Source organism: Rhinoderma darwinii, chromosome 1, assembly GCF_050947455.1.
Source record: "Rhinoderma darwinii isolate aRhiDar2 chromosome 1, aRhiDar2.hap1, whole genome shotgun sequence".
Lineage (NCBI taxonomy): Eukaryota > Metazoa > Chordata > Amphibia > Anura > Rhinodermatidae > Rhinoderma > Rhinoderma darwinii.
In genome coordinates, this window is record NC_134687.1 from 129299922 (window position 1) to 129327639 (window position 27718).

A 27718-nucleotide genomic window follows, 5' to 3' on the forward strand; every position below is an offset into this window, starting at 1 on the left:
CAGTTGATTATCAGTACAGCCATAAAAAGAATATACTGATGGTTGAGCTTTGTATTTATTTTTATTATAAGTCCCTATGCAAGACTACTCTGCATTGTTCTACATTAAGTTTGCAGAAAAGACAGTGCCTTTTATAACAGCCTAACATATTATTATTTTTCGTTTTGCATGATGAACTATACTTTTCGGTTGACTCATGCTGTGATCATGATTAAATAAATGTCTGTTGCTATTAGATAATTAATTCTTATAACTAAGTGATCCATGTCCTTAAAAGTTCTTTTGTAATTGTCAAATTTACTAATGATTGGTAATATTTACTTAAATAGCATTTGAAAGCAGCAGATTAAGAACAATTTTAGAAGCTTTACAAATTATTTATTTTGGTTCCCAGAAATGAACAGTTTTAGCATTAAATTACCCGTCAATAGTACTTCAGTAAATGGGGCGCTCTTAATGATTCTATTATAAGAATAAACACAAGCATTACTCCTTATATCTGACTTTTGAAATGGAACGTCATTTAAAGACCATGTAAGTTGTAGATTTATATTTTATTTGTAACCAAAATGGCCGCAATGTGGCTTGAGGGCTGCATGTAGCTTGCTGACCACCTTTATCTGCGTCATGACTACATAACCCCATTCCAAACAAATGTCTAAGTTTTAGTGTGACCGCTCTGGATTCCTGACATTGCCCTGGAAGTAACATATCTGTGCTCCTTTCTCCCTAACTTGTCTTTTCTATTGCTGATCTCTGACTGCAGACATTTGAACAGGAGGAGTTAGGTGCAACTAAGATATGGCTGCTCATTGTCTGCTTGTATATGGAGTAACGAGCAGAACTGTGGAGGGGATGAATTTGTTCATTGGCGTAACTAGGAAAGACTGGGCCCCCCCAAGATGCCACACACAGCCTCCCTTATAGATAGTGCCCCCTGTAGGTACTGCCCCCCTGTAGATTATGCAATATAACCTCCCTGTTGACAGTGCTATACTGCCCCCCTGTAGACAGTGCCACAACCCCCTTGTAGCTAGCGCCCCCCACCTCCCCTTGTAGATAGTGCCATACAGCCTCCTGTAGATATCGCCATAGAGCCCCCATGTAGATAGCACTATACAGCTTCCCCTGTATACAGTGCCATACAGCCACTCTCAGGGATGCACGATGCATCGAAATATTGATACTATTTTGTTTCCGTGCACCCTTACGGTTCGATACCGTTAATTCATGTATTTCGATACTAAGCTGTGTGGCCGCACATCTTAGCATTGTAACACATATGAGAGCTTGGCTGCGGCTGTGTAGTACAGCCATTGTCCTGAGTCCTGACGTGTGCGCGTGCGGTCAGCATGATCTGATGCGACCAGCGCTGCACTAATGAAGACAGAACATGACAGGCGCACTAAAAAACACCTCCATGTTCTGTCTTCAGTGCCTGCGCTCATTAGTACAATGCCGGCCGCATCACCTCATGCTGACTGCGCGCACGCTTGTTGTCAGGAGCGGGGCAATGGCTGTATTACACAGCCGCAGCCCCGCTCTAACGGTGGAGATCAGAGAAACCTCTCCTCTCCGCCGCTATTCCCCTGAATGCTGCAATCAAAGCGGACTGCAGCAAGAGGGATGCCCCTTGGATCACATCACAGGGAATCCCTGTGACGGGATTGAGGGACATACCATATATGTGCAGGCAGCCCAGAGTCCATTGAAGGTCCCCAGGGCTGTCTTACCATATTTCCTGTTGTTAGGGCATACTTGGGTATGTCCTAACAACTGCCTGTGTACTATCAGTACACAGGCTAATGTACTGGCATATAGATATATGCCAGTACATTAAAGTTTAAAAATAAAAAACATAAAGTAATGTTAAATAAAAAAATACACATACACGTTTCTTACAATAAACAATAAAATAAAGTCTCCATACATAAAATATATACATATTCGGTATTGGCACGGCCGTAATAACCTGCACAACAAATGTTTTGCGCCATTTATGATGTTTACGCTGTAAAAAAATAAAGTAAAAACTGCTTATTAATGTGAGGCACGAGGTGTAATGAATTTAACCTCCATGTGCCTAACATTAATAGTAATCCCATCATGTACCTTACACATTAACCCAATGTTGTCCATTATGACTGAGAAACATGATGGGGTTATTTACTATTAATGTGAGGCACATTTAAAATTCATCACACCATGTGCCTCACATCAGAAAGTGGAAGAACTTTTTTTTTGTTGTTATTACTGTTGGCAAAGTATCGTTTTGGTATTGAAAATCTCAATACTACACAAAGTATCGGTGTCGAAGTCCAAATTCTGGTATTGTGACAACCCTACTCCCTTGTATATAGTGCCACACAGCCCCCCTTTAGTAGATAGTGCCACATAGCAACCCCTTAGTAGATAGTGCCATATAGCCTTCCCTTAGTAGATAGTGCCACACAACCCCCCCCCCCTTAGTAGATTGTGCCGCACGCGGGCCCCTGTAGACTGTGCCGCACAGCCACCCCTGTAGATTGCGCCGCACGCAGCCACCCCCCAAAAGAACGATATATTGTACTTCCCTTGCCCCATTTCCGCGATGGAGCGCTGTACATCCTCCAAGCGGGACTCTTCCCAGCACCTTATAGGCTGCAGGCCTAACGTGGCCTGCAGACTATAGTAATCAAGTGTATCTGCGTCCTGAGGACGCAGTTATAATTGAATGTGGCTGTCACTATCACCGGGGCCCGCTCCGGTGCTAGCGACACCACCAAGCATGAGGGGGCCTGCGCTGCCCGGCCCATAAATGTTAGGGGCCAGGCGGTGCAGGCCCCGTAGTGGCATCTCTACCACAGTAGTTGCGATAACGGCTGCTAGAGGCGCCACCGGGCTTGGGGGGCCGTGTGGGCGGGCGGCACGGGCCCCCTCATGCAGCGTGCCCCATAGCAGCCGCTACTGCTGCTACAGCGGTAGTTACGCCACTGAATTTGTTGTATTTTAGTAGCACTGGGGCCATCATATTTGTATCGGCACTGCTGTGGCTGGCATATTTGTTCGGGCAGTTCACTTGCTGTCACATTTCTTTGGGCACTGTTAAAGCATTAACAACTCTGGGCACTGCTATGGGTTAGGAGCTCTTTTATTAATAACTCTATAGCTAGCACACTTGTGGGTAATTCTATATGGTTGGTACAATGATATGGGACAACTTGTGTTGATGTGATTGTTGTGCTGTTGTCGATATTTGGCCTACACTTCTACTAGGAAAAGAAGTGAGGAATAGCTGGAAGCGGCACCTTTGTAGTTACTACGTGGCTCTACGGTGCAGCCAGTCTGCTGTGAAGATTACTATTTGGAACAATTGCACTATGTGAGCAGGTCCGGACTTATGTTGGATGGTACCCATTCTACCTTTTTTTAGGCATCCCCTCACCAATGTGGTGTTTTATGATATAGTTTACAAATAACCATACCAAACAGTGCCTAATTATAAGTACTATATAGTATGGTGCAAATCACGGTGCCATATGTTGATCAAATAACTCTTTATATACAGTTGCCAAAATAACACTATACAGTGCTGCCATCACCATACACTGCAAAAATGATACAGTACCAAAGAAACGCTCACAAATGCCTTGGATGAAGCAGCCCCCCCTACACTCCGAACTTCCGGACAGAGACAGCAACAACCTTGGCACACTACTCAATCTCGCATTCTTCAGCGGTGCTCCAGATGCGTCGACAGTCTGTGGAAAAAATTGCATATGTCAGCAGATTTCCTTTGTTACAAATTCATGCTCAAAGCTTACAACTCTGCCCTTCACCGTGCCAAGCAAGCCTATTGCACTTCTTCTCTCCACCATGTAATACTCCAAAATGACTCTTTGCAGTTTAGAAGGAGGGAATGAAAAGTATCTGATACCTTTCACCAATCTCAGTGTTGAAGACCTGACCACTTATTTTAAAGTTAAAATTGACATCTGGCATGATTATTTCCAAGTCCCTTAATACTATCCCCTTCCCTCCAGCACTCTCTCTTCTACACTCTCAGCATTTGACCCAATAACAGAAGACGACGTCTTTATTTTCTCTTCTTCTCGTCCTACTACCTGTCCTAGTATCCTATTCCTTTACACCTCCTCCAGCCTCTCTCCCCAGCTGTCACACTTCACCTAACTAAAATATTAAACTTCCCTCTTCTGGAATCTTTCGCTCCTCTTTTAAGCATACCTTTACAACCCCATTACTGCAAAAAAATCTCTTGACCCGTCCTGTGCAGCAAATTACCGACCTGTCTCTAATCACCCCTTGTTCTCTAAACCTCAAACGCTTGGTCTACTCTCGCCTAATCCACTATTTCTCTGCTAAATCTCTATCCGTACTCTACACCCTACAGAAACTGTCCTTACTAAAGCCTCAAATGATCTGACAGCTAAATCTAACTGCAACTAATCTCTATTGATTATTCTGGATCTTTCTGCAGCCTTGGACGCTGTAGACCACCAACTCCTATTCAATTTGCTCCACTCTATTGACTTTAAGGACACTGCTTCCTCTTGTTATCTTCCTATCTATGTCCGCTCATTCAGTGTGTCATTTGCTGGTTCTACTACTTCTTCTCCTCTTCCTTTTTCTGTTGGGGTTTACCAGTCCTAGGTCCGCTCCTCTCTACTCTCTTAATAGCCCATATTGGACAGCAGATTTGGCTTCCAGTACCATCTCTATGCTGATTACACCCAATTTTATACCACTTCCCAGAACATCACCCCTACTCTAATACAAAACAGCAGTAATGGTCTGTCCGCAGTCTCTAGCATCATGTCCTCTTTATCGGAAACTGAATCTTTCTAAAACGAGGCTCCTTTTTCCACCATCTACTAACCTACCTAAACCTAAGGTCTCCATCCCAGTGTGTGGTGCTACCATAACTACTAGGCAGCAGTCTTGGGGTTATCTTTGACTCAGATCTTTCCTTTAATCCTTATAGTCAATCACTTGCTTGCTCATGACACCTACACCTTAAAAACATCTTCAGAATCCGACCTTTTCTTACTGTGGAAACCGCCAAAACACTCATTGCTGCGCTGATTCATTCTAGTCTTAACTACTGTAACTCCTTACTAATTGGTCTTCCCCCTCACTAAACTCTTCCCTCTCCAATCTATCCTGAATGCTGCAGCCAGGCTCATCTTTCTGACCAACCGCGTTCCCCCACGCCCCTACCCTGTGCCAATCACTGAATTGGTTGCCTATTGCCTTCAGAATAAAATGTAAACTTATTAATCTCACCCACAAAACTCTCCTTAGTGCTGCACCTTCTTACATCTCCTCCCTCATCTGTCTTCCACACTACCGGTGTGCTTCGTTCTGTAAATGACCTTAGATTAATGTCCTCCACTATCCGAACCTCCCACTCCCGTCTCCAAGATTTTTCTCATGCTGCATGAGTTCTCTGGAATGCACTACCCCAGACAATCAAATTAATTCCTTATATTCACAGTTTTAAGCGTGCCCTGAAAATATACGTGTGTATACATAATTTCACTACCACAGTATGTATCAGCCAGACCCATCACAAATCATGGTTTTTCTGCTAAAAAGAGACAGTATATGTGAAGTAGTGATACATCAATAAAAGTAGTAGGGTACCCACACGTGGCAAAAAAGTCTAACTTTGTTCTGGCTGCCGTTCATGGGTTCCATTTGACCTTTCCGTTGGAGGAACAGATGAACGAAATGCAGAGCGGAAAACATAGCTTCTGTATGCATTACCATTGATTTCAATGGTAATGCTTCCGTTGCAGTTGGTTTCAGTTTGTGTCCGTTCCATAAGATTTCCGTTTTTGTTTTAGCGGAAACAATAGCGTAGTCGACTATGCTATTGTTTCCCCTAAAAAAAAACAGAAGCCTTACGGAACGGAAACCAACTGCAATGGAAGCATTACCATTGAACTCAATGCTAATGCAAACGGAAGCTATGGTTTCTGTTTGGCTTTCCGTTCATCGGAGACTTAAGTAAAAACAAAAACCAGGTTTCGAAATTGACAGCATTGGTTAATAGACTTCATCATTATAAACAAATAGGTCCTGGTGACACATCACCTTCTCATCCTTAGCCTTGGTAATGTTTAACTTTCACTTCATAATTCCTTCCTCCATTAACAGTGCAATAAATGAACAAGTCTCTGACCTTGGTTTGTCAGGACTATAGAAAAGTTGTGTAAAAAAAAAAACACTCACTTTTTCATCAATGAATTTGCTAGAAATACGAACTGATACATTTGTCATTGGTGATCTAATCAGATCCTGTCCGTGATCTGCCTTTTATCAAGAGTTGCATTCTCTCTTTCCGGGACCTAAATTATGTCCCCACAATGCACACATTGAGGCACTGGATTATGTGAGTAGAACCACACAACCTTACTGTATGTAACCCTAAAATACTAAAGGCACTTTTTATGCAATAAAATATTTTTTGACATAACGGCTGGACTGGTGGATACGAAGACTTTCCAGAAACAGAGTTTAGGGGCAGTAAACTTTGCTTGGCATCCAGATGAAAAAGACATTTGGGAGCAGCATTGTGAGGAGACCCCTGTCAGCTGCTCTCATACAAACCGCATATCTAATAAAATTTTTGGGAGCTGCTATTTGGCAGAGGCAAACCGTTCACAATGCTCCCCCCATATGTCCTTTTCAGTTTGATAATTGGCACAGTACACTGCTAATTATTGGGTAAGTACATAGCCATAGATGGATCTGGGGGCTGTATAGTGGAAACCATTAGCACTGACTAGTTTAACCCCTTATAGGAACACTCCAGATAAAGCTGATACTGTGTGATAATTAGTGTAGGGGCTGAGGGGGCGGTGCATGACACAGTGATTTAAAGAACACTAAATGGAGAAGTAATGCAGAGCCCTTTTAGGCCATACACGAAGCATAACACAGTGTATCAGTTTTGCCTATTTTTCCATTAAGGCCATCAAAAACGCCCTTGTATAAAGTGCCTCCTTTCCTACGAAAGAAATATAGTTGAAACTCGTGATGACTGAGTGATCAGAGACTATTCTTCTACTCTTCCCCCCCCCCCCCCCCCCCATTTTTTTTGTCTTCTTTTTTTTTTCCCTTTTTCATCCTTTTCCCAGACTCTTTCGTAAATTTTCCTGGATATGTTTTTTGAGACCACCTACCTCTCAAGTGGATACAATCCTGTTATGCTGATGTACCTTACCCCGCTTCATGCTGTCGGGCTATGTTGACTCTGCAGATCTTGCTATTCTGTTTTCAAATATTTTGAATGTTATGTAAATAAGTGTATCACATATCTTAATCAAAATTGTTGAAACATAAAAAGGAAAACATATATTTCTTCCCACTTCTAAAATGCCATCTTACAAAGCCAAAATATTGGTCTATACCATAACCACAAAGCCCATTGTAAAATAGATGTTTTTTTTGCATACGGTCTACTTATTTGAGGCTTTATTTTAAGAAAGTCTATATTTATACAACAATTGAAATGATCGTGTTGGCATAACTTGAATAATCTTTGTACGATACATAGAAGTGGTTCAGTGATTCAGCCACAGTCATGAAACTGTCTATTTTATTAATGAGGCAGAAACCTGAAATACGTGTTCCCCGTTCCTGCTTTAATATAATATCCCTTATTATCTTCTAGGAGATCACCTCAAATGCCCTTTCCAACTAGAGCTGAGTAAGATGAATACTTGAGCATTAGTATGAAAGAAGACTTTCTTAAAGTATTTCACATTTTCCTGTCTTTCATGCGATTTGTGGCTTTTCTTTAGACCCATTAAACAGGAATCCCTATATATAATAAATAAATAACAATGTGAAGATTAATACCTCAGTGGATCTAATTAAATTAATATAATTTATTTTACAGTGTACTTTGCTGCGTTCTGCAGATTTAAGTTTTGGAAAGTTTTTAATGTGTTTCAGCAAATGTTCAGAGAGCTGAATCTCAGAAAGTGAGAAGGAACATCTAAAGTGTTTTTTTCAAGTAACATACGCGTTCAGTTTAGTAAATGTGCCATATTTCCCATTGTGATTGGTATACTGTCAGTAAATGTACAGTTACCTTCTATACTTTGTATACATTTGACTGTTGAAGCCTGTATGAAAAGCTTTTCTGCCAAGTTATATTAACCTCTTTATTTGTTTTGGCAATAAATATTAACTGGTATGAAACAATGTCCTGTGGTTAGCCGGGGAGGACTTACTATATTTTTTTTATGTCATTTGATTCAGGAAGATGAAATATAACTTGGGTTGACTTTTGAGAATAAATTAAAGTCAATATGAACAATTTCTTGTGACATAAAGCCTATATTAATGGTTAAGATTATCCACCTAACATACTCTTTTATGTTTCATCAATGGTTTCCTTTCTAAGTAATGGTCGTGACCTTGTCACCTGCCTAAATGGATTAAAAGAACATCTATAATGGATATATTCTACACCCATGTCTACAATGTTTGAATTGTCGAGCATTTCATTTCTTGTGGAGATCCGACATTCGGAAAACTGTATTCACTTTCTTTTTTTTTTTTTTTTTTTTACTGTATTCTTCACGTCTATAGTTTCAAGTTTTACCAATGAGGAGATCACTTTTGTCTCTGCTCCAAATGTTCTGTAATTCTGGCCTCGTCAAAAGTATCTGCTAAGGAAGCTGACCATTCGTTGTGTTTAAGAGTTTAGATGAATTTTTGCAGATCAGTTAAAACTTTCATTCAGGCGTGTTGCTGGACTTTGAAAACACCCGGGGCACATTGGGGGCACTCGTTTGCCACTGTGGAGAGTTACAGCCCCAGCTGGAGTGGGTCGGGTGGGGAGTTGGGTTGTTTCACGGGAGTGCTGCATATCCTGTCTTTGGGCCACCCCCAAATAATTTGGCCCATCATAAATAAACCATACCTCTAAATTGTAGTCTCCTAATGACTAAGTAATATCACTATGCAAGGACTAAATCATGCTGCAATGACTGAATAATACCTCCACACCATGACCAAAAATGACCACCATAGTGTGACCAGTTATTACCACCCTATACCAGAGAAGTAAATTCAGGTGCAGTCAGAGGCAGAATAAATAATAATGAAATGAATGATGCAAAGTTGATGTCTTCTTTGATTGTAGTTGTTCGCTTTCCCCATCTTTTCCCTCATTCCAATATCGTCATAATGGCTTCTTCCAGTTATGATTTGTCTGTGCACCCATGCCCACTATTGCATCCACAGTTTGACCCCCATGACAGCCAAACATGCCTCCAAGCGTTTCAGTAACATATGCTCATATGCTTTCTATGACAGCCATGTTTGCCCTATAGGTCCAATGTAACCATGTACATAACTATGAATCTCTTCCATAATCCGCCGGCTTTTACAATTCAGGGAAGCAATAAAAATGATTGACAACAGAAGAGAGGACCCTACCCATGAGAGCTTACAATATAAAGATGAGGGAAAAGTCTGTTTTTCCTAGCATTTTCATATATTTCTATAATAACCAAGCCACCGTAAGGGCAATGATAATGTATAGAAATGAAAAAACTGTGGATGGCTGATTCTTTAAACTCCTACTACTCCCTCTCAAATGCCTGGCTCTGTGTACAAGACTGAGGGATAGACACCATATGGTCTGTCCTGTGAAATCAACCAGGCATAGCCCAGGGAGATAATTCCATCTGTCACAAAAAAGTAGATTGTGCTGACTCACAATGGATGCAAGCTATGGTTTTTTTAGGTTCATTTTATTTGCAATCTTGGTTAAAAAATATGATTTCAATATTCCAAATAATTTGATTTTCAGATAGTATCACAGCAGCATTGATCAGAAATTAATCTTCATTCACTGCTGCAAAGCCTGTGCTTTTAGTTAATATTTTGCCAGCTGCAATGTCCATTCTTTTTTAGGTTCTATTTAAAGAATATTAATCAAGATGTAATGTTTGTTAATATTGCTGTAAGATGTAATGTTTAATATGTATTGGTTGGTTAAAATGGGCAGTTGAGCGCTGGCGACTAGTAGGCCTGGGTGTTAGAAAAGGAATATCACAACTAGTTCTAAAAAAAAAGCTTTATTTCTAGTAACTATATTATGATGGGAATTGGATTTAAAGGATAGCCCAAATTGACCAAATGCTGTAAAATAAGAAGTTACCGCTGAGGGGAGGCAGCATCACATATAATAATCTGCACTTATTCATCTCTCTAGTGAAATTTGGACCGTACTAAAACTATTAAACAATGTAGCAATCACTAGTGTATTAAATAGTACAATCAGCGAAGAAACACAGGAGTGTTTAGAATTTACATATTCAGAATATTTTTTAAAAAAATTAATAAATAAAAATTTAAAAGGGTTGTCAGGTTTTGATAGTTCCTTTTTTGTTAGAAAAATAAGCAGATCACAGGTGACCTGCTGTTGGTACCAGGTTCCCCCTGTAGATAACAGCTCATCGCTAGGTTCCAAGTGTTTAATTATCCTGCAGATCCACCACAGAAAAAAGGAAACCTTACACCTCTCAAATTGAATTCTGTGTAATGCGTGGACATGTTTGGTCCTCCAAGGGGAGGAAGAAATGCTCTTTTAAGCCTCTTTTGGCTCCAGCTAATTAACCACTTCACGACAGCCATACAACTATACACGTTTCCAACTGTTGTTGCCCTGTGCAGTTGTCACGTATATAAACGTGGGTTAAATTAGTGCAGTGCTGCTTCAATGTAAGCAGCGCTGCACTCATGTTTGCCGGGGCTTTAAGAGCGCCACATGTGACCTCCCTGTAGTTTGTGCAAACCCACCTGAAGATGGCACCACCTAAGCTCCCTCTATGAGCGGAATCCCTGGCCAGAGCGATCTGACCGGGGAGTCCGCTCCTAGAGTTAGCTTAGGTGGCGCTATCTACAGGGGAGTGGGTCTGGTACGATCTACAGGGGGGATGGCGCTGTCTACAGAGGGGGATGGCGCAGTCTACAGTGGGGGAATGGCGCTATCTACATGGGCACTACCTACAGGGGACATTGTGGCGCTATCTACGTGGGCACTGTGTGTGGCACTATGAGAGTACTTTCTACAGTGGGCACTATGTGGGCGCTGGCACTATCTACATGGGCACTGTATTTGTTACAGAGATGCAACAGCGTATATATCTATATACATATAATATAGAGAAATGTATATAAAAAATTACAAGTGTTTTTCCACATTTTTAGTTCTTTTTCTGCTCATAATAAAAAACAAAACAAAACATGGAATTAAACTAATCTAGAAAATGAAAGCCTCATAAGTCTTTTAAAAAAAACCCACAAAGTAATAATAGTTGTGATATTCAAATCGGTTGCAAAGATATTATTGTTTAAAGAAGTGCATATCAGAAATGGATAATTTGATCTGGACCCAAGGGTATCAATGACCCTTGGTCATGAAAGGGTTAATGGAGGTCCAGAATGAGACAAGTCCCTCAATTAATAAACAAATGCCCTGATAGGGTATTTGTAAGTGGGGTTTCTAAACCAGACAATCACTTTAAAAGGGGTTGTCTAGTTTACCAATTTATTTTGACATATCCTCAGGATCCTCATCTGTCGTCCAGAGAGAAGAGCAGCTACAAATATTGTCTTTCTCTGGAGAACCTGTCTTACATTACACAAACGAGCTATTGATTTCAATGGGTACTGTAAAGTTTTAATTTGTCCTGTGGTGGCGCTGCACGGAAATCAAACACTGCCGAGCTTCCTTTTAGATTACAGCTGATTGCTGGGGGTCCAGCCGGGGGGAGAGTTTGTGATCCGCTTATTGTCAAAGGACCCTTCTAATAAGTAGGGATTGTCCAAAGTGGACAACCCCTTAATGTCCGATCAATCTAATTCCCTCCAAGATCACAAGTAGACTTTTTAACTAGCATGGAGAACTGAAAATTCTAGGCTATTGTAAGACTTTGGGTTACAGTTGAGCTTGAGGCTATTTTAGACTGGTACAGGATCAATGAGATTTCCGGGACCGCCAGGTGTTAAACTAAAATAATTATCCTGTCACTTTCTTTTCAGATCTTTTATAGTCATTTTGTTGTGTTTTTGTGTTCATTGGCAGCAATTAGTGTTCCATTACTGTAAGTAAAGGAAAACATCTAAATGGACAAATAAAATAATTTAACATTTATTAACCTAAAAAGGGAAGGTTCCAAGTACTAGTGAACCATTTTCATGTGAGGATGGATAAATAAATATATGTGCTTCTGTGTGAGTGCTCTTTTTTATTAATTGTGATGCTTTCTATAGTAATGGAAATGTTTTCATTTGGTTCCAGGACTTCCTGTTATTTTAGTCATTTTACACATTAGCAGGTGAACACAGTAGGGGAGTGATGTATCTGCTTTGCCCATGTAGTTAATCGGTTCTTTGGGAACAGGTAAACCTCCATTTACAAACAATAATATTTACAAATCGTAGCAAGGCTCTTTTAGACATCTGATATGGCAGTAGTTCTCGGAGGCAGAAGGTATTTTCATAAACCAGCACTTGAACCATCTTCCCTGACCTTCAATATGGAATTCTAGCTTCCTTTGTCACACACTTATTGGTCACCAAGGTAACCGTTTCAAGATCACATTCATTTCAATATTTCTGTATTTAAGTGCATTTTTTTTTTTATAAAGCAAAATGAAAAGGTTATGATGTACAATATTTTTTTTAAACTGACAAATATAGAAACATTTTCTGGAGTTTCATTGACTATCCTCATTAAAGTATTTAAGAGAACACAGCATACTATTAAGTTGGCATTGATTTCAGGAAAACCCTCACATGAAACAAATTGTTTTTAATAAGTTTGCCTGAAAATGTGAAGATTTTCAAATTGAATATACAAATTAACAGATCCTCTTAATCTTCTGCGAGTCTGTCTAAATCTTCACATCGCGTCCTCTGTGCTTTCTTAGATTCCCTATTCATTGTGAGGGCCCCTTATGACAAACCTCCATAGAGTTTAACAGTTGCCATAAAACAAAAAGCATTCACAATAAACACGAAAGTTTAGGAGATAGGGGATGCGCAGTGAAAATTTATAGAGCATACTAGAGGGGACCAGAAAGATCTGCCAGAGCAGACAACCAAGCACAGAAGAGTATTGATGTATATTGTTAATACTAGAAGTATGATCTACCTGCTTGTAAATTATATCTAAAATAGGATATCCACTGGGGTTTAGGGGAGGAAATGGGAAGGAAATGTATGGCTCCCCTTACATTGGGAGTTTCTTGAACTCGGGAAAACTTGACCGTCCAATGTCTTTTGACAGTGGACGGTGCAGGTCCCCCCAATCTACAGCGGGACTAAAAGACTCGGTACCTGCACTGCTTCCTGTCAAAAGACAGTGGGTGGATGGGAAGGGGTTAACTACGATTTCCATTAGCAAGACCGTTTTTCTCATCTAATTATTATAAGCTTGCATGACAAGTACGATGTGGAATATCAGACCACTGAGACATTGGTGTTTGATTTTACCTATCAAAGTAGTATTCTGTTTTTTGCAAATAAAGCTGATTTATTCTATAATAAAAGTGATGCTTAAGAACGCTACAGTGGACTCTCGTTCTCTAAACAGTAGCGGTAACTAATTGCTCCTGTACTTAGAGCAGCATCCTGAATACGGCTGGGATCGGAGAAACATTTGAGGCATTTTAACACTTTGATTGTCAAAGGAGACTCCTCTATTCAATTGCGTCCCCGGATCGGAGACTGGGGAACCCTCTGCAGTCAGCCTTCGGGACCTAGAAAGCACACCTGGGCTGTCTGTTCTGTAAACCTGCGGTTAGGGCACTCTATATGTTGTCCGAACAGCAGGCGGTCTCCTAGTGATACAGTGTAATGTGTTAGGAAACAGAAGTATTTGAATACATTATAATATAAAATAATGTTGTTAAAAAGTTATTTTTTTCATGGAATAAAAAAATAAATGATCAAAAAAATATCACAATGGCCACAAAGTCAGTCATTATTTAGTATAAAATATATTTTATTGCCCATAGGTTACATAAAAACAAAAAACCTACACATGTATGTAGACGACCGTAATAACCTAAATAATTAATTTAACAGGTTATTTCGTGTGAAATATAAGCAGTATTAAAAAGAAAAACAATACAGAAAATCACTTTTTTTGTATATTCATGCCGCCCCAAAAGAATTACACAGTAGTTTATTTGTACCCCCAGACTGTGCAGAAAAAATAATACAATTTCTCCCAAATTAAATAAGGCCTTATAGGGCCATGTCCATGATAAAAATAAAAAAGTTATGGCTGCTGAAAGGCCGAGAGACAAAAACGAATAAGTGTTGCTGGTCGTTAAGGGGATAAACAGCACTGACTTATTCAATTATAGGCAGTGACAGTTAGAACATTGCAGTAAGAGCATTTTCAAAAGTGATTTGCCTTTAAAATGGTTAAAAATTAAAAAAAAAAAAAAAAAAAGAGCGACAGCTCTGCAGCATAAATATTCAGCATATTTCCAGACAGTTATTGGCTTTGAATTTCTCTAATGTGGAAGGCACCAAGTCTCTAACCAATGCTACATGCCAGCTGTCTTAATATTCTACGCTAATTTTTACAAGTTTATCATGAAATATCCTGTTTTGTGACCAGTAGAAATGCTGTTTGCTAAATACTGTAGTCGTAGTGTTTAGCTCTTGTAAAATTTTAAAGAACACTCATTTGAATCTATTAGAATCACACAGTAGAAAAGAACTGCGGATCTAGCAGTTCACACAGGAGAAATGGAAATATGCCACGAAGCTGTTTTACATGATTGTCTGTGATTGCCTACCAGGTAGACGACTAATGTGCTTTTATTCAAAAGTCTCAAACCAATTAAAGCAGCCCTATGGAGGACCGCTTATATCTACACAATACTATAGTGTGTGTATTTTATAGCTATTAAACTTCTCATTCGTCTTTTTAAAATTATTTGCAAGGTTGCTGATTTTATAGATTTGAATAGCAAATATGTATGCCATACGAAGTGACATGTTTATGTGGCGTCAAGTAATAGAAATTTGCAGACACTCCTTTTTGGGTTTTGATTCCTTTTTCTACGCTGTGTTCTAGTGTTGTTTGGGCTCTGATTTTTTGACAGAGGTTCTGATATAGTTTTAGGTTCTACATTTTAGCAAAATTTTGAAGAAATAAAAAACAAACAGTTTTTAGGTTGTCCCCCCTCCCACTCTATTACTTTTTAAGATTTTTTTTTAAGTGATTTGGATATGGATACGTTGGAGATCCCTAAGACAGCAGATAGCATTGTGGTAGCATTCCCTAGAACATTTCTGTACCATGCGCATGTAGAATAAAGGTGCGTCCACACACCGCATAAACACGGCAGAATTTCCGTCTGGATTTTTGCGTGGAAATTCTGCATCGTATTACACTAACTACAAAGTGGATGAGATTTATTCAAATGTCAACCACACGCTGCAGCGAAAAACTTGCAGGAAGCAAATGCGGAAATTGACCTGCGGTGCAAATTGACAAGTGCAATTTGTCAATTTCTCTTGCAAAAACGCTGCAGAATTTGTGCATGGAAAACCAGTATTTCTCAAATTCTGCAGCGTTTATACTGTGTGGACGTACCCAGAAAATTGCTGAAGATTAACCCGTAGCATTCCCTTTAGAAAAAACATTCACATGATCGTATTAATGTGGTGCTGATTTTTGCGTGGATCCTGCGTCAAAAACCCATAATTCTGCAATATGGGAGTGTAGACTAACACATTGCAGCTAGTAGAATGAGTCTATCCTCCCAATATTGGCGGCCCTCCCACTTATGTCAGGGCATTGTAACGTTCTGATGCTATGACGTCATGATTTGTAATAATCTGTTATTTTAGTCACAAATATGCCAAGATTTTTCGTAATAATGTGGTATTGTAGCATCATGATGTAACTTTGCAAAAAATGTCATTACTTTGTACATTAACAATTTCCACCTCAACCAGCAGTGGGAAACATGCACAGAGCTCTATCACTCCATGTACTAGTACGATTCAAGGTGGTAGGCAATGTGAACAGAGTTGTTTTTGGGCTTTTTTTTCTCCTGTCACCATCTCCTGGTCCCATTCTACTGGCAGTTGATAGTAGAAAAAAAAGTTATAGCTCTGCTCATGTGCGTAATTCAGACTGTAAGTTCTCTTGTGTTATAAGAGACTATAGTATAATGCCCCCAAGTTTTAAAGTTTACTTTTTTATTGTTTTTACAAAATAAATTTTTAAAAAAAACAACCAGAGCCTACCATAGGTCCAATGTCTTCAAGCAAAGGGTATTAACTGTGCATTGGCATGAACAAAAAAAGGTTTCAAGCATAATTGATAAGCAGCTGTCATTATTTTTTCTATTTAAACATAGTTGTAAAAACTGAAGAAAAGTTGTTCAGGTGTGAAGTTACGGTGTAAAAGATACATTTAAAATAAGAAAATAAATTGCAAGTCTATACTTGTCTAGGAGACATCTATATCAGGATAGCAGGACTTTAATTGTTTGATTTTTATTTTAATATTGTCGGCTGTGTCATAGATGCCTGACAGAACATTAAATTTGTGGAGTCTGTTAACTTGACCAGAACCAATTTCCAGAAAGAACGGAAACCCTTCGGCTTTGCTCAGAGTTTTTAGTTACTGGAAATCTGACAAAACATTCTAAGAAAAGTGATTTTTCTTTGAATGGCCCTTTATGTAGAGTGTTGTCACATTTTCAGTCATGTGAACCTCTCTCCTGGGGTTGGGGCACTTTATAGTTTTGGAAATCTGCAGAGGTTTAAGGTCTTGGACTCCACCAATGTGATCATTTGACATGAATGAATGATCAGATGAAGACCTCTAGACCAGAAATGTATACTATGGTAGGAGTTTTAAGAAAGACTGTGTGGTAGTCATCAGATTCGTCGAATATGAACCAGTCATGCTAAGTTCTATATTTGAAGGCTTTTTCAACGAATGTGAATATCAAATCTAAAAGTGTATTTTTATGAAAATGTCTTGTGGTTTTGGAAGAAAATATAGATATAGTTGGTGTTACTGAAACATGGCTACACTTCACATGACTGGGCTGTAAATCTACAGGGTTTCACACTGTTTCGGAAAGACAGGATATATAGGAAAGGCGGTGTTGTATGTCTGTATGTGAGAAGTGATATGAAGGCGAGTGTGAAAGAGACAATAGTGGGTGAATACTGTGATGAGTTTGAAACCTTGTGGGTGGAATTATAAAGGGAGGTAAACACTGAAAGAATTACTTTTGGTGTAATCTATAGACCCCCCAATATAACTGATTAGATGGAAGGTCAGCTATATAAACAGATGGATCGGGCTGCACAGGTGGGTACAGTATTGATAATGGGAGATTTTAATTACCGGGATGTTAATTGGCGTCCTGGTTCGGCTTCAAGTGCGAAGGGAAGACATTTCCTCAACCTGTTGCAGGAAGATTTTATGGCCCAGTTTGTGGAAGACCCGACTAGAGGTGAAGCTCTGTTGGTCATTTCTAATAATGCAGAGCTTGTTGGGAATGTCAATGTTCGTGAAAACCTTGGTAACAGTGATCACAATATAGTTATTTTACCTATACTGTAAAAAACAAACACAAGCTGGGAGGGCAAAAACACTTAATTTTAAGTATGCCAATTTCCCCAGGATGAGGGCTGCAATTCAGGATATAGACTGGGAAGAACTAATGTCAAATAATGGTACAAATGATAAATGGGAGTTTTTCAAATCTACTTTGGATAATTAGAGTGCAAAATTTATTCATGTACGTAACTAGTATAAACAACTAAAATTAAACCCCACATGGCTTACACCTTCTGTAAAAAGGGCAATACATGACAAAAAAACGGCATTTGAAAAATACAAATCTGAGGGTACATCTGTTGCCTTTTTAAATTATAAAGAGCGTAATAAAATCTGTAAAAATGTAATAAAATTAGCAAAAATACAAAATGAAAGGCAGGTGGCTAAGGATAGTAAAACAAATCCCCAAAAATTCTTCAAGTATATAAATGTAAAAAAAAGCCAATGTCTGAACATGTAGGATACCTAGATAGTGGTAATGGGGAGTTGGTCACAGGGGATCAAGAGAAGGCTGAGTTACTAAATGGGTTCTTTAGCTCTTTATATACAACAGAAGAAAGAGCAGCTGATGTAGCCGCTGCCAGTGCTGTTAATATATCAGTTGATCTACTGAATTGGATGAATGTAGATATGGTCCAAGCTAAATAAAATAAGATAAATGTACACCAGGCCCCGGGACCAGATGGGTTACACCCTAGAGTTCTTAAAGAGCTTAGTTCAGTTATTTCTGTCCCCCTATTCATAATATTTAGAGATTCTCTAGTGACTGGTATAGTGCCAAGGGACTGGCGCAGCGCAAATGTGGTGCCGATTTTCAAAAAGGGCTCTAGGTCTTCCCCGGGTAATTATAGACCAGTAAGCGCAACATCCATTGTGGGGAAAATGTTTGAGGGGCTAATGAGGGACTATATACAGGATTATGTGACAAAAAATAGTATTAGAAGTAACAGCCAGGACGGTTTTACTATGCACAAAAGCTGTCAAACCAACCTGATTTTTTTTTTTTTTATGAAGAGGTGAGCAGAGGCCTAGACAGAGGGGCCGCTGTGGATATAGTGTTTTTGGACTTTGCAATGGCATTTGACACTGTCCCTCATAGACGTCTAATGGGTAAATTAAGGACTATAGGTTTAGAAAGTATCGTTTGTAATTGGACAGAGAATTGGCTCAAGGACCGTATCCAGAGAGTTGTGGTCAATGATTCCTACTCTGAATGGTCCCCGGTTATAAGTGGTGTACCCCAGGGTTCCGTGCTGGGATCACTATTATTCAACTTCTTTATTAATGATCTAGAGGATGGGTTTAATAGCACTATTTCTATTTTTGCAGATGACACCAAGCTATGTAGTAATGTTCAGTCTATAGAAGATGTTCGTGAATTGCAAGCGGATTTAAACAAACTGAGTGTTTGGGCGTCCACTTGGCAAATGAGGTTTAATGTAGATAAATATAAAGTTATGCACCTGGGTACGAACAACCTGCATGCATCCTATGTCCTAGGGTGACCTACACTGGGGGAGTCACTTGTTGAAAAGGATCTGTGTGTACCTGTAAATCATAAACTAAATAACAGCATGCAATGTCAATCAGCTGCTTCAAAGGCCAGCAAGATATTGTCGTGTATTAAGAGGCATGGACTCGTGGGACAGGGATATAATATTACCACTTTACAAAGCATTAGTGAGGCCTCATCTAGAGTATGCAGTTCAGTTCTGGGCCCCAGTTCATAGAAAGGATGCCCTGTAGTTGGAAAAAATACAAAGAAGAACAACAAAACTAATAAGGAGCATGGAGAATCTAAGTTATGAGGAAAGATTAAAAGAATTAAACCTATTTAGCCTTGAAAAAAAGACGACTAAGGGGGGGACATGATTAACTTATATAAATTTATTAATGGCACATACAAAAAATATGGTGACATCCTGTTCCATGTAAAAACCCCTCAAATAAGCAAGGGGGCACTCCCTCCGCCTGGAAAAAAAAAAATGGTTCAACCTGCAGCGGCGACAAGTCTTCTTTACTTTGAGAACTGTGAATCTATGGAATAGTCTACCGCAGGAGCTGGTCACAGCAGGGACAGTAGATGGCTTTAAAAAAGGCTTAGATAATTTCCTAGAACAAAATACTTCCCTTTTCCCATCCCTTGGTTGAACTTGATGGACGTGTCTTTTTTTCAACCGTACGAACTATGTATGTAATGTCTCCACTGAATGGACTAAAAGTTCCCAAAATTGAAAATTAAGTTTAAAGGGAATGTGTCGCTAGAATCTTTTTTTATTTTTTTTCTTCTGTTAAACAATTAGTATATAAGTGGTTACACATTGTTTTAATTTTTTTCTTTTTTCACAAGTCAGGAAGAATTATAAATTAGATTCTAATTTATAACATTTCCACGTGCTGGCCACTAGAGGGAGCAGTTCCAAAAATTGCAGCGCGTTCACTGTGGTAAAGCAACCTCGTTGATTTATGCTGTAAATTTGAGGTGGACACACAGTGTCCTCACACAATCCCCCCTCCCTTCTATGGGCTAGTGCCAGGAGAAGGAGGGGTTTGAATGTCTTCAAACCTCTTACACTGTGTGCCGCCATTTTCTGAGCGAATGCACAGTGGTAGGAGTATTAGATACAGGGCTCAGCAGACCGTATCACACATGAACATACACGAACATATTATGCACATCATACACGAACATAAATTACCTGCTCCTGCCGCCGCCTCTGGTGGTCTTAAAAAGTTCTTGCCGCCTACGCACCTCTTCCTTGCGCCTTCACTTCGTTGAACATATGGGCGGAACCCACGGCCGGATGTTGTCATCTTACTGTCCGGCAGCGGCTTCCGGTCCACATGAAAATGGCGCCGCATATCGCTCTACGAACGAGCTTCGTTTTGGCCTGTGTGGGAGCGGCGCATGCACCGTTTCCACACAGATGGCGCACGCTTCTGAGAATGGAACGGCTCCCGTTCGCATTCTCTATGGGGTTGTATGTGCCATATATCATCTCTGTATGTGTCGTTAATCGACACTTACAGAGATGAAAAAAAAAATGGCAGCCCCCATAGAGAAGTAAAAGTATGAATACAGTAAAAAGTAAAAAATGAGAACACAAATAAATAAAATTTTTGATATCATATTCTAAGCAATATAATAATAATAATAATAAAAAAATCATGACCCTTTCCCTCAAATCGCCACAAGGCAGACAATCTAGTGTAATCAAACATACCCTCGTTCTTCTACATAATTTCACAGAGCTCTAGTTTCTGTTTTGATATCAGATAGTCGCATCATTTACAGTTGGTCATATACATATGCTTTTTTTTTTTTACATATTCTCATTCTAATTTTGTTTTTGTCCTTTCAGCACGAAAGTCAAAAAAGTTAGGGAAATTAAAAGGAGTCCATGAAGAACACCAGCAGCCACCACCACATCAACAACCTCCACCACAAAGTCCAAAACAAGAACCTACATTCACATCCACCTCAAAAGAGTCCTCTGTTTCTACAAACACAACTATCGTTCCAATTATATCTGCTGTATCCCCTGGACTTTCCCTGTCAGCAGCTGTGATACTTGAAAACATTGAACCTGAAATAGTATATGCAGGATATGACAGTGCTCAGCCAGACACCGCTGAGCACCTCTTGTCCAGCCTCAACCGTTTGGCTGGAAAGCAGATGATACAAGTGGTGAAATGGGCAAAAGTAATTCCAGGTAAATGAACCAAGTGTACAATTGTTTTTCTTTCAACCAGACTTGCTTCTTTGAAATCCCTAGTCATGTCTCGAGAGTAAACATATGTACAAGAGCATTTCATGTAATGAGTCAAGCATTGGATTGTACGGAATTCGTGCAAGGGTCTTCTGATCTTCCTAGTTCTAAGGCCACTTACATTAACTTTATGTAGATGTCGGAGGTATATGTTGGTAGTATTCCCTGACGTATACCACAGATGTATGCCACTGTATAGCCATACTGTGGCATACATCGACCATTGGTCACTGTAATAAAATCTATAAACCGCACAATATAATTTTTTTTCAGTGGCCCAATGTATAGGAAAGCACAGGTTGCGTTCTGGAGATAGGTGCAGGTCCCACGGCTGGTACACGCATTTATAAACCTTTATGGCATATCCTGTGGATATGCCATAAATGTCTGAGTTAGGAATAACCCTTTAAAACTTATTTCCTTTGACACTTTTTATACTTTGATAAAATTATTCCATGTAATTCTATTGAGCTTTGTATTTAAAGAGATGTCTTTACCTGTTTTATAATAAAGTGTTTAGGAAATGTGTCCCTTTGCTATCGGAGACCCTAGCAGGGAAAAGCTTTTAGTTCTCTGCAGTCATCTCTATTTTCCACATTTAACCGCCGTAGAACTGGGGAGACATTATATAAAATCTCTCCCTGCACAACAGGAGAATGTTTAATATTACTGCTTGGAATTGCTGAGCATTGTGGAACAAACTTTCTTTTTTTCCATTGTGTGGTGTTTTAGGATATCTTTGTAAATAGTCCCTCTCCAACCATCCTTATAAAACTCGTCCTTGGTTGACTCCTATTCAGAGCAATTGGCTTCTTAATCCTCAATACTGAATAATGTCTAAAAACATGTTCAAATCCGTTGTATAAATTTTCAGTGGCTAGATCCTTTAATATAAAGCAACATTTTACAAACGGTGGATCAGGGTCTCGGGTGGCTCCAGGGTTTTCAGTGCCCCCTAATTAGACATTTAGAATGTTAGGCTGTGGTATGATGTCACTTGAGACACTGAATGAACCCCACTGTTGCACCTCCGGAGAATAAGGCTGGATTCACACGAGCATGTTACGTCCGTAAAGGACGGAACGTATTTTGGCCGCAAGTCCCGGACCGAACACACTGCAGGGAGCAGAGCTCCTAGCATCATAGTTATGTACGACGCTAGGAGTCCTTGCATGGCTGCGGGACAACTGTCCCGTACTGTAATCATGTTTTCAGTACGGGACAGTAGTTCCATGGAGAAAAATTGGAAAATGAGCATGCTGCAGGTTTCTCCCAATGAATGTTGTAGGGTGAAATCTGTGTTGCAGAATCATCCTGGATTGAAAGTGGGTTTGTGGTGTAGATGTTCCCTAAATGTGATCAGGTTATTTCCTCACCATAAACTCCCATAACTCATGACACCTCTTTGCCCTCATCCCAAGCATAGTTGGGCTGCTTCTCGTGTAGTTTGCCAGCTCACTGTACATATCTTCAGTCTGTGCTTATAGTAACAGCTTTTTGAGAAATGTCACAATGTCCACAAAAGATGTGTGTAGAATAAAAACTGAAAATGACTCTCTGCGACTTTAGTCATGTGTCTCACGTACAGTGTGATTATTTAGGTTTTTGTTGTGTTTTTTATTTATTATTGATTATTTATTGATTTGTGTGGATATTGTTTTTTCTTCAGGATTTAGAAACCTGCCTCTCGAGGACCAAATTACTTTAATTCAGTACTCCTGGATGTGCCTGTCATCGTTTGCCTTGAGCTGGAGATCGTATAAACATGCAAACAGCCAATACCTATATTTTGCTCCAGACCTGGTATTTAATGAGTAAGTATTATAAATACTTCCCAAATAAGAGCTGTTAAAATTTCATATATATTATTTGTTATATAGGCCAGTCTTGGGCAGTCATGGTGCAGCACAATGTCTGAAGAGAAATACTTACTACTTAGATTATCCTTGAGGTTTACAGTTTTAAATTTTTTTGCAATACGATTCCCTTCGTTTGCCACCTGGTGCTCAAAGTTTAAGCTGAAATTGCCTATAAGTCCATAAATGTAATGGTTTAAACATGGAAATAAAAAAAACACACAGCAATAATTGACAAATATTATAGTTTGTGGAAACCATCACAGGACTTCACAACCTTCGTCACATCTCCCTGCAAATTAAATGCTTGTGATGCTGGACAGAAATTTACTGTAGTAATAATAATAATAATAAATATATATATATATATATATATATATATATATATATATATATATATATATATATATATATATAGTTTTTTTTATTTTTATTTTTTTATTCCATTATCCTGAAAACATAGATGAACTTCTACTTTTCTGAGTTTTTAAATGAAAATCCTCTTCCAGTATATCCTATTGGGCATATCCTGTAAAGTGTATTTCATTGGGCATACACCAAGCTTTTCACCTTAAAATTTTTATCTTAACCACTTACAAATGTTGGCCCAATATTCATTTTATAAATTAGTGGAAATACCATTGTGGCTATTATTCCAGGAACTACCTGTTGCAAATATGGGACTTTTAATATCTACACTGATAGGCAAGCACAGCTTCTTCTCCTGCGCCATCCCAGTCAGGACCGAATGCTTGTTTCTAGGATGCTTTTTAAATCATCATCCTTCTCTCACCTCCAAAAATAGTCAGAAAATGTGTCCTTAAGAACACTTTTTTCATTATCTCAAAATCCTGAGAAGAGTGGATAGGCATTTATCTTTTTAGACCAATATATTCAAGTTAATTTTGCTCTTTTCTGTATAAAGTAATCTTGCCGAGCTGAGATTTCTCCAATGCAGATTTTTATTTTTCCATTTATCCGAGTAGCATAGACTTTTATTGCTTATTCACTATTTTCATTTCTCATTCCCTTGAGTGGGATGCTCTTTAGTACAAATATTTAACATGTAAGGAAGAGGGGGGAAAAAAAAGTCTCTCGTGATTGAAATTGGTTTTCCCACAAGTTAACGTGTATGTATTAAATCCCATTCAGTTACTAGAGCTGTGAAAAGACTATTGCCTTAGGATACAACGAATTTAAGTACATTGTGGTGTATTCGCAGTATAGTAGATAGATAGATAAAAAGAAATCCAAAGGAGATCAGGACTATACTGTATAAAAAAAAAGCGGGTGCACGCCTCAGGGACCCCGACCTCAGTCCTTTTTTAAGTAAACCGTATCCAAAAAGGACTAGGCAGCACTCCATATAGATCCAAGTGAAAAAGTGACCCTTTCTCAAGCTGTTTACGTTGGATGGATGGTTAGATTTGGTACTAAATAAACCACTCTCCTGATCCTTCATGTTTGTTTCTTATTTGACTCCCAGTTCCTAGAATTATTATTATTCTTTATATATGAGCGGCCAAGTCTATAGCTATAACTGCATTGATAGAGTATCACTTATAAGATGATATACAGACTGAAGTCATAACAATTTAATATCCTGCTTACTCACACTGAAATTTGTTGTAGTGTGGTTATCATATTAGATACCTATTAGTTCTGTCTGATAGATGGTCACAATTCATTTCACTTGTAGACGTTGCTCGTCTGCAGTTATTTCCATGAATAAAGTCACTGATCACATTGCAGGTTGACAAATCATGGAAACGATTGCGCACATTCCCCTGTCCTACTCAATTGTCTCTCTTTATTCCAATATATACTGCTCTATGTAATAATAAAAAAAAGAAAATTCGCTATTCACAGATGGTTTTGACCACTAACTACATGAGATATATTTTGTAAATAAATGGTCTATCGCTTTATTGCTCTTTCAAATTGATGGACGAAAATTAAAAGAAAAGCTGCCCCTCCGCTTTAATCTTTGCTCTGTGTTTTTTTAACTAGTCAGCGTCTCTATTACCATAGATCACATGTGGTATAATCATCATAGACATATGGATATATGTAAGCACTCCGGTTCAGTGTGGTTTTGGCTTCCTAAAATAACTTCCTTATATTCAAAGCAATTGACTGCACTAGATTGAGTCATTGGGTCTGTCGAGAATGAGCGGAAATAAGACATGGTGTATTCATTAGATAGATGAACTCGGGTGAACTGTCCTTTCTTTAAGGGGAAATATTCGTTTTATTTCTTCCTATACATGTACAGATTAGAAACTGCTCTGCTGTAATGCCTGTGCCTAAGAATTTACCTAGCTTTAATATTGGTTGTATTCTGATATTTTGTATTGCAAAGAGCTGTTAAAGTTAAAAGTAGTTTTTTGCAAATCTCTACCTGCAATTGCCTTGTGCGAGGCTTTCATACTGTGAAGTCCGATTGTCCTGCTTTGTGGGTTGGGAGGGCTAGTAGAGCTTATATTTTACAAGTAATGTAAGATTTTAGTTTTTGGATTATCATCTATTCAATTTCATTCTTAAAACAAAGTATGCAGTATTTTAGAGCTTGTGTGAGCATCTAGGGGACTTCAGCAAGGCTGTTTTACCATAGGGCAAACGGCACAGCTGCAGTGCCCCCTACGGGACATCCTGTCTACGTAAATTAATATGGTAATTTTCTCTATTTATTGTAAGGTTACTCTCTCGGGTCTTCTTGCATATGTGTTTTGTGATTCCTTTTAATATGTTCCATATATTCATCCTGTTTTTGTAACTATTGAGAACACTTATTAAGCATTTACCGCATTGTGTCAGACAAAATTAAATTTAAAAAAACCCTCATCCAGGATGTGATTCAATCAAGGTATATACTTATGTAAAACATAAAAAAAGCCAGCAAATGGGCCTCGACCCATCTAGTCAATGAGCCTAGATGAAAAGTCATTCAACAGCCTTTGGTAGGTTATATAATGTCTGGCAGTTTTCTATCAGCCTTACATTGCTAATTCTCTAAAGGTCACAACAAGTTAACAGAGAGAAAATGATGACTCCCCGCTAATAAAAAAGCAAAACATACAAGCTATGTTAACCTTGCAGACAGACGAACATTCAACCACAGCAAATTTGATATTCACCATTTACTTGCCTGTGTTTTCAGATGATGATTTGTTTGCAGCCTCAGAAATTTGGGATTAGTATTGCATAATGTCCTGTAAGACTGCAGCTACCTCTTAATGACCTTTTAGTTATAAAGCCTGTAATTCTTCTTGGTATTCTGATTTCTATAGTAACGGTAAGCAGGATAAATTCACACAACAAGCTGTACGGTTAGTGATGTGTTATTTTCAGTGTGAACATTATGTCTGCTTACCTGTTTAGGTCTAATAACTCCTTGATTTGGAAATTCATTGTTTCTAACATCAATTATCTGACTTTGACGTGTCTTTTATGCTATCTTGACTTTAAGCGTGTTATGTTTTGCATTGGTTTCTTAAATGGTTGCATGGTATTATGCTGTTACCCTGATAAGAGTAAAACATATTTAACAGTTAAAGGGGTTGTCCCCTACCGGACAACTGATGACCTATCCACCGGGTAGATCATCCGCTCATGATCTGTGTGGGTCCGACACCTGGACCCCGCACAGTTAAGCAGCTCTGGTTGCCTCTGGGCAACAGACGTACATGCCGGAAGCAGTTGGCTCCGGCCACGGAATAGCTGCCGAGCTGCAGTACTGCTCCTACGCAAGTGAACAGGAGCATTGCTGCAAATCTGCAACACTGCCGCTATGCTATGTACGGAGCCAACTGCTTCCAGCTCTGTACATCGCACAATTGGCAATAACATCCGGTGCCCGCAGGCCACCGGAGCGGCTGATCGGTGCGGGGTATTGGACTAGCACCGATGATATATGTGCTGATGCCCTATCCGGTGGACCCGCACCGATGATATACTGATGACCTATATGGTAGGTCATCCGTTGTCCAGTAATGGACAACCCCTTTAAGTTATCACACACATGATTGAGTTTTTCTATTACTTTGTGAAATCCAACTTGTAAATGTTATCATATTGTGGCATTTTACAATTATTAGCATCAGAGGGCTTAACTTGAACCTCCTTGGCACCAATACAAAGTCTGTAACAGCCCCCCCCCCACTCCATTTACCTTTTATAATACTAATGTATTATGTGGCACAGGGGCCTCTGGGCTCCTTCCGACACCAGGACCCGGGTGTTACTGCTATCTCTGCAGCTTTTTAATTCTATCGACCCTTGCTTGACATTTATAAATTACAGTTTACAGTGGAAGACACCAAGTCAAAATTAAGTCCTGTGCGGTGTCCCTCAGGAAAAAAATAAAAGGGCTAGTGATCTGTATTGGTTTGTGCCACCAGCACTTCTGCTCCTGCCCTTCAAGGGGAGGGGTGGTTACTGGTCCCCAGCTCTGG

At 39.2% G+C, this 27718-nt stretch overlaps 1 protein-coding gene across 4 annotated transcripts in view; it reads left to right on the top strand.

Annotated features, from left to right (window-relative positions):
• The window catches only part of NR3C2 (nuclear receptor subfamily 3 group C member 2), a 351146-nt gene that overhangs the window by 279301 nt on the left and 44127 nt on the right, over nt 1-27718 (top strand). For 2 of the 4 annotated variants that reach the window (XM_075860365.1, XM_075860366.1), the window contains exons 5-6: nt 21001-21351; nt 23078-23222. In XM_075860365.1, the coding sequence (XP_075716480.1) occupies nt 21001-21351; nt 23078-23222 (496 nt within the window). The remainder of the gene's footprint in view (nt 1-21000; nt 21352-23077; nt 23223-27718) is intronic. The other 2 variants (XM_075860367.1, XM_075860368.1) reach the window with 1 other exon arrangement.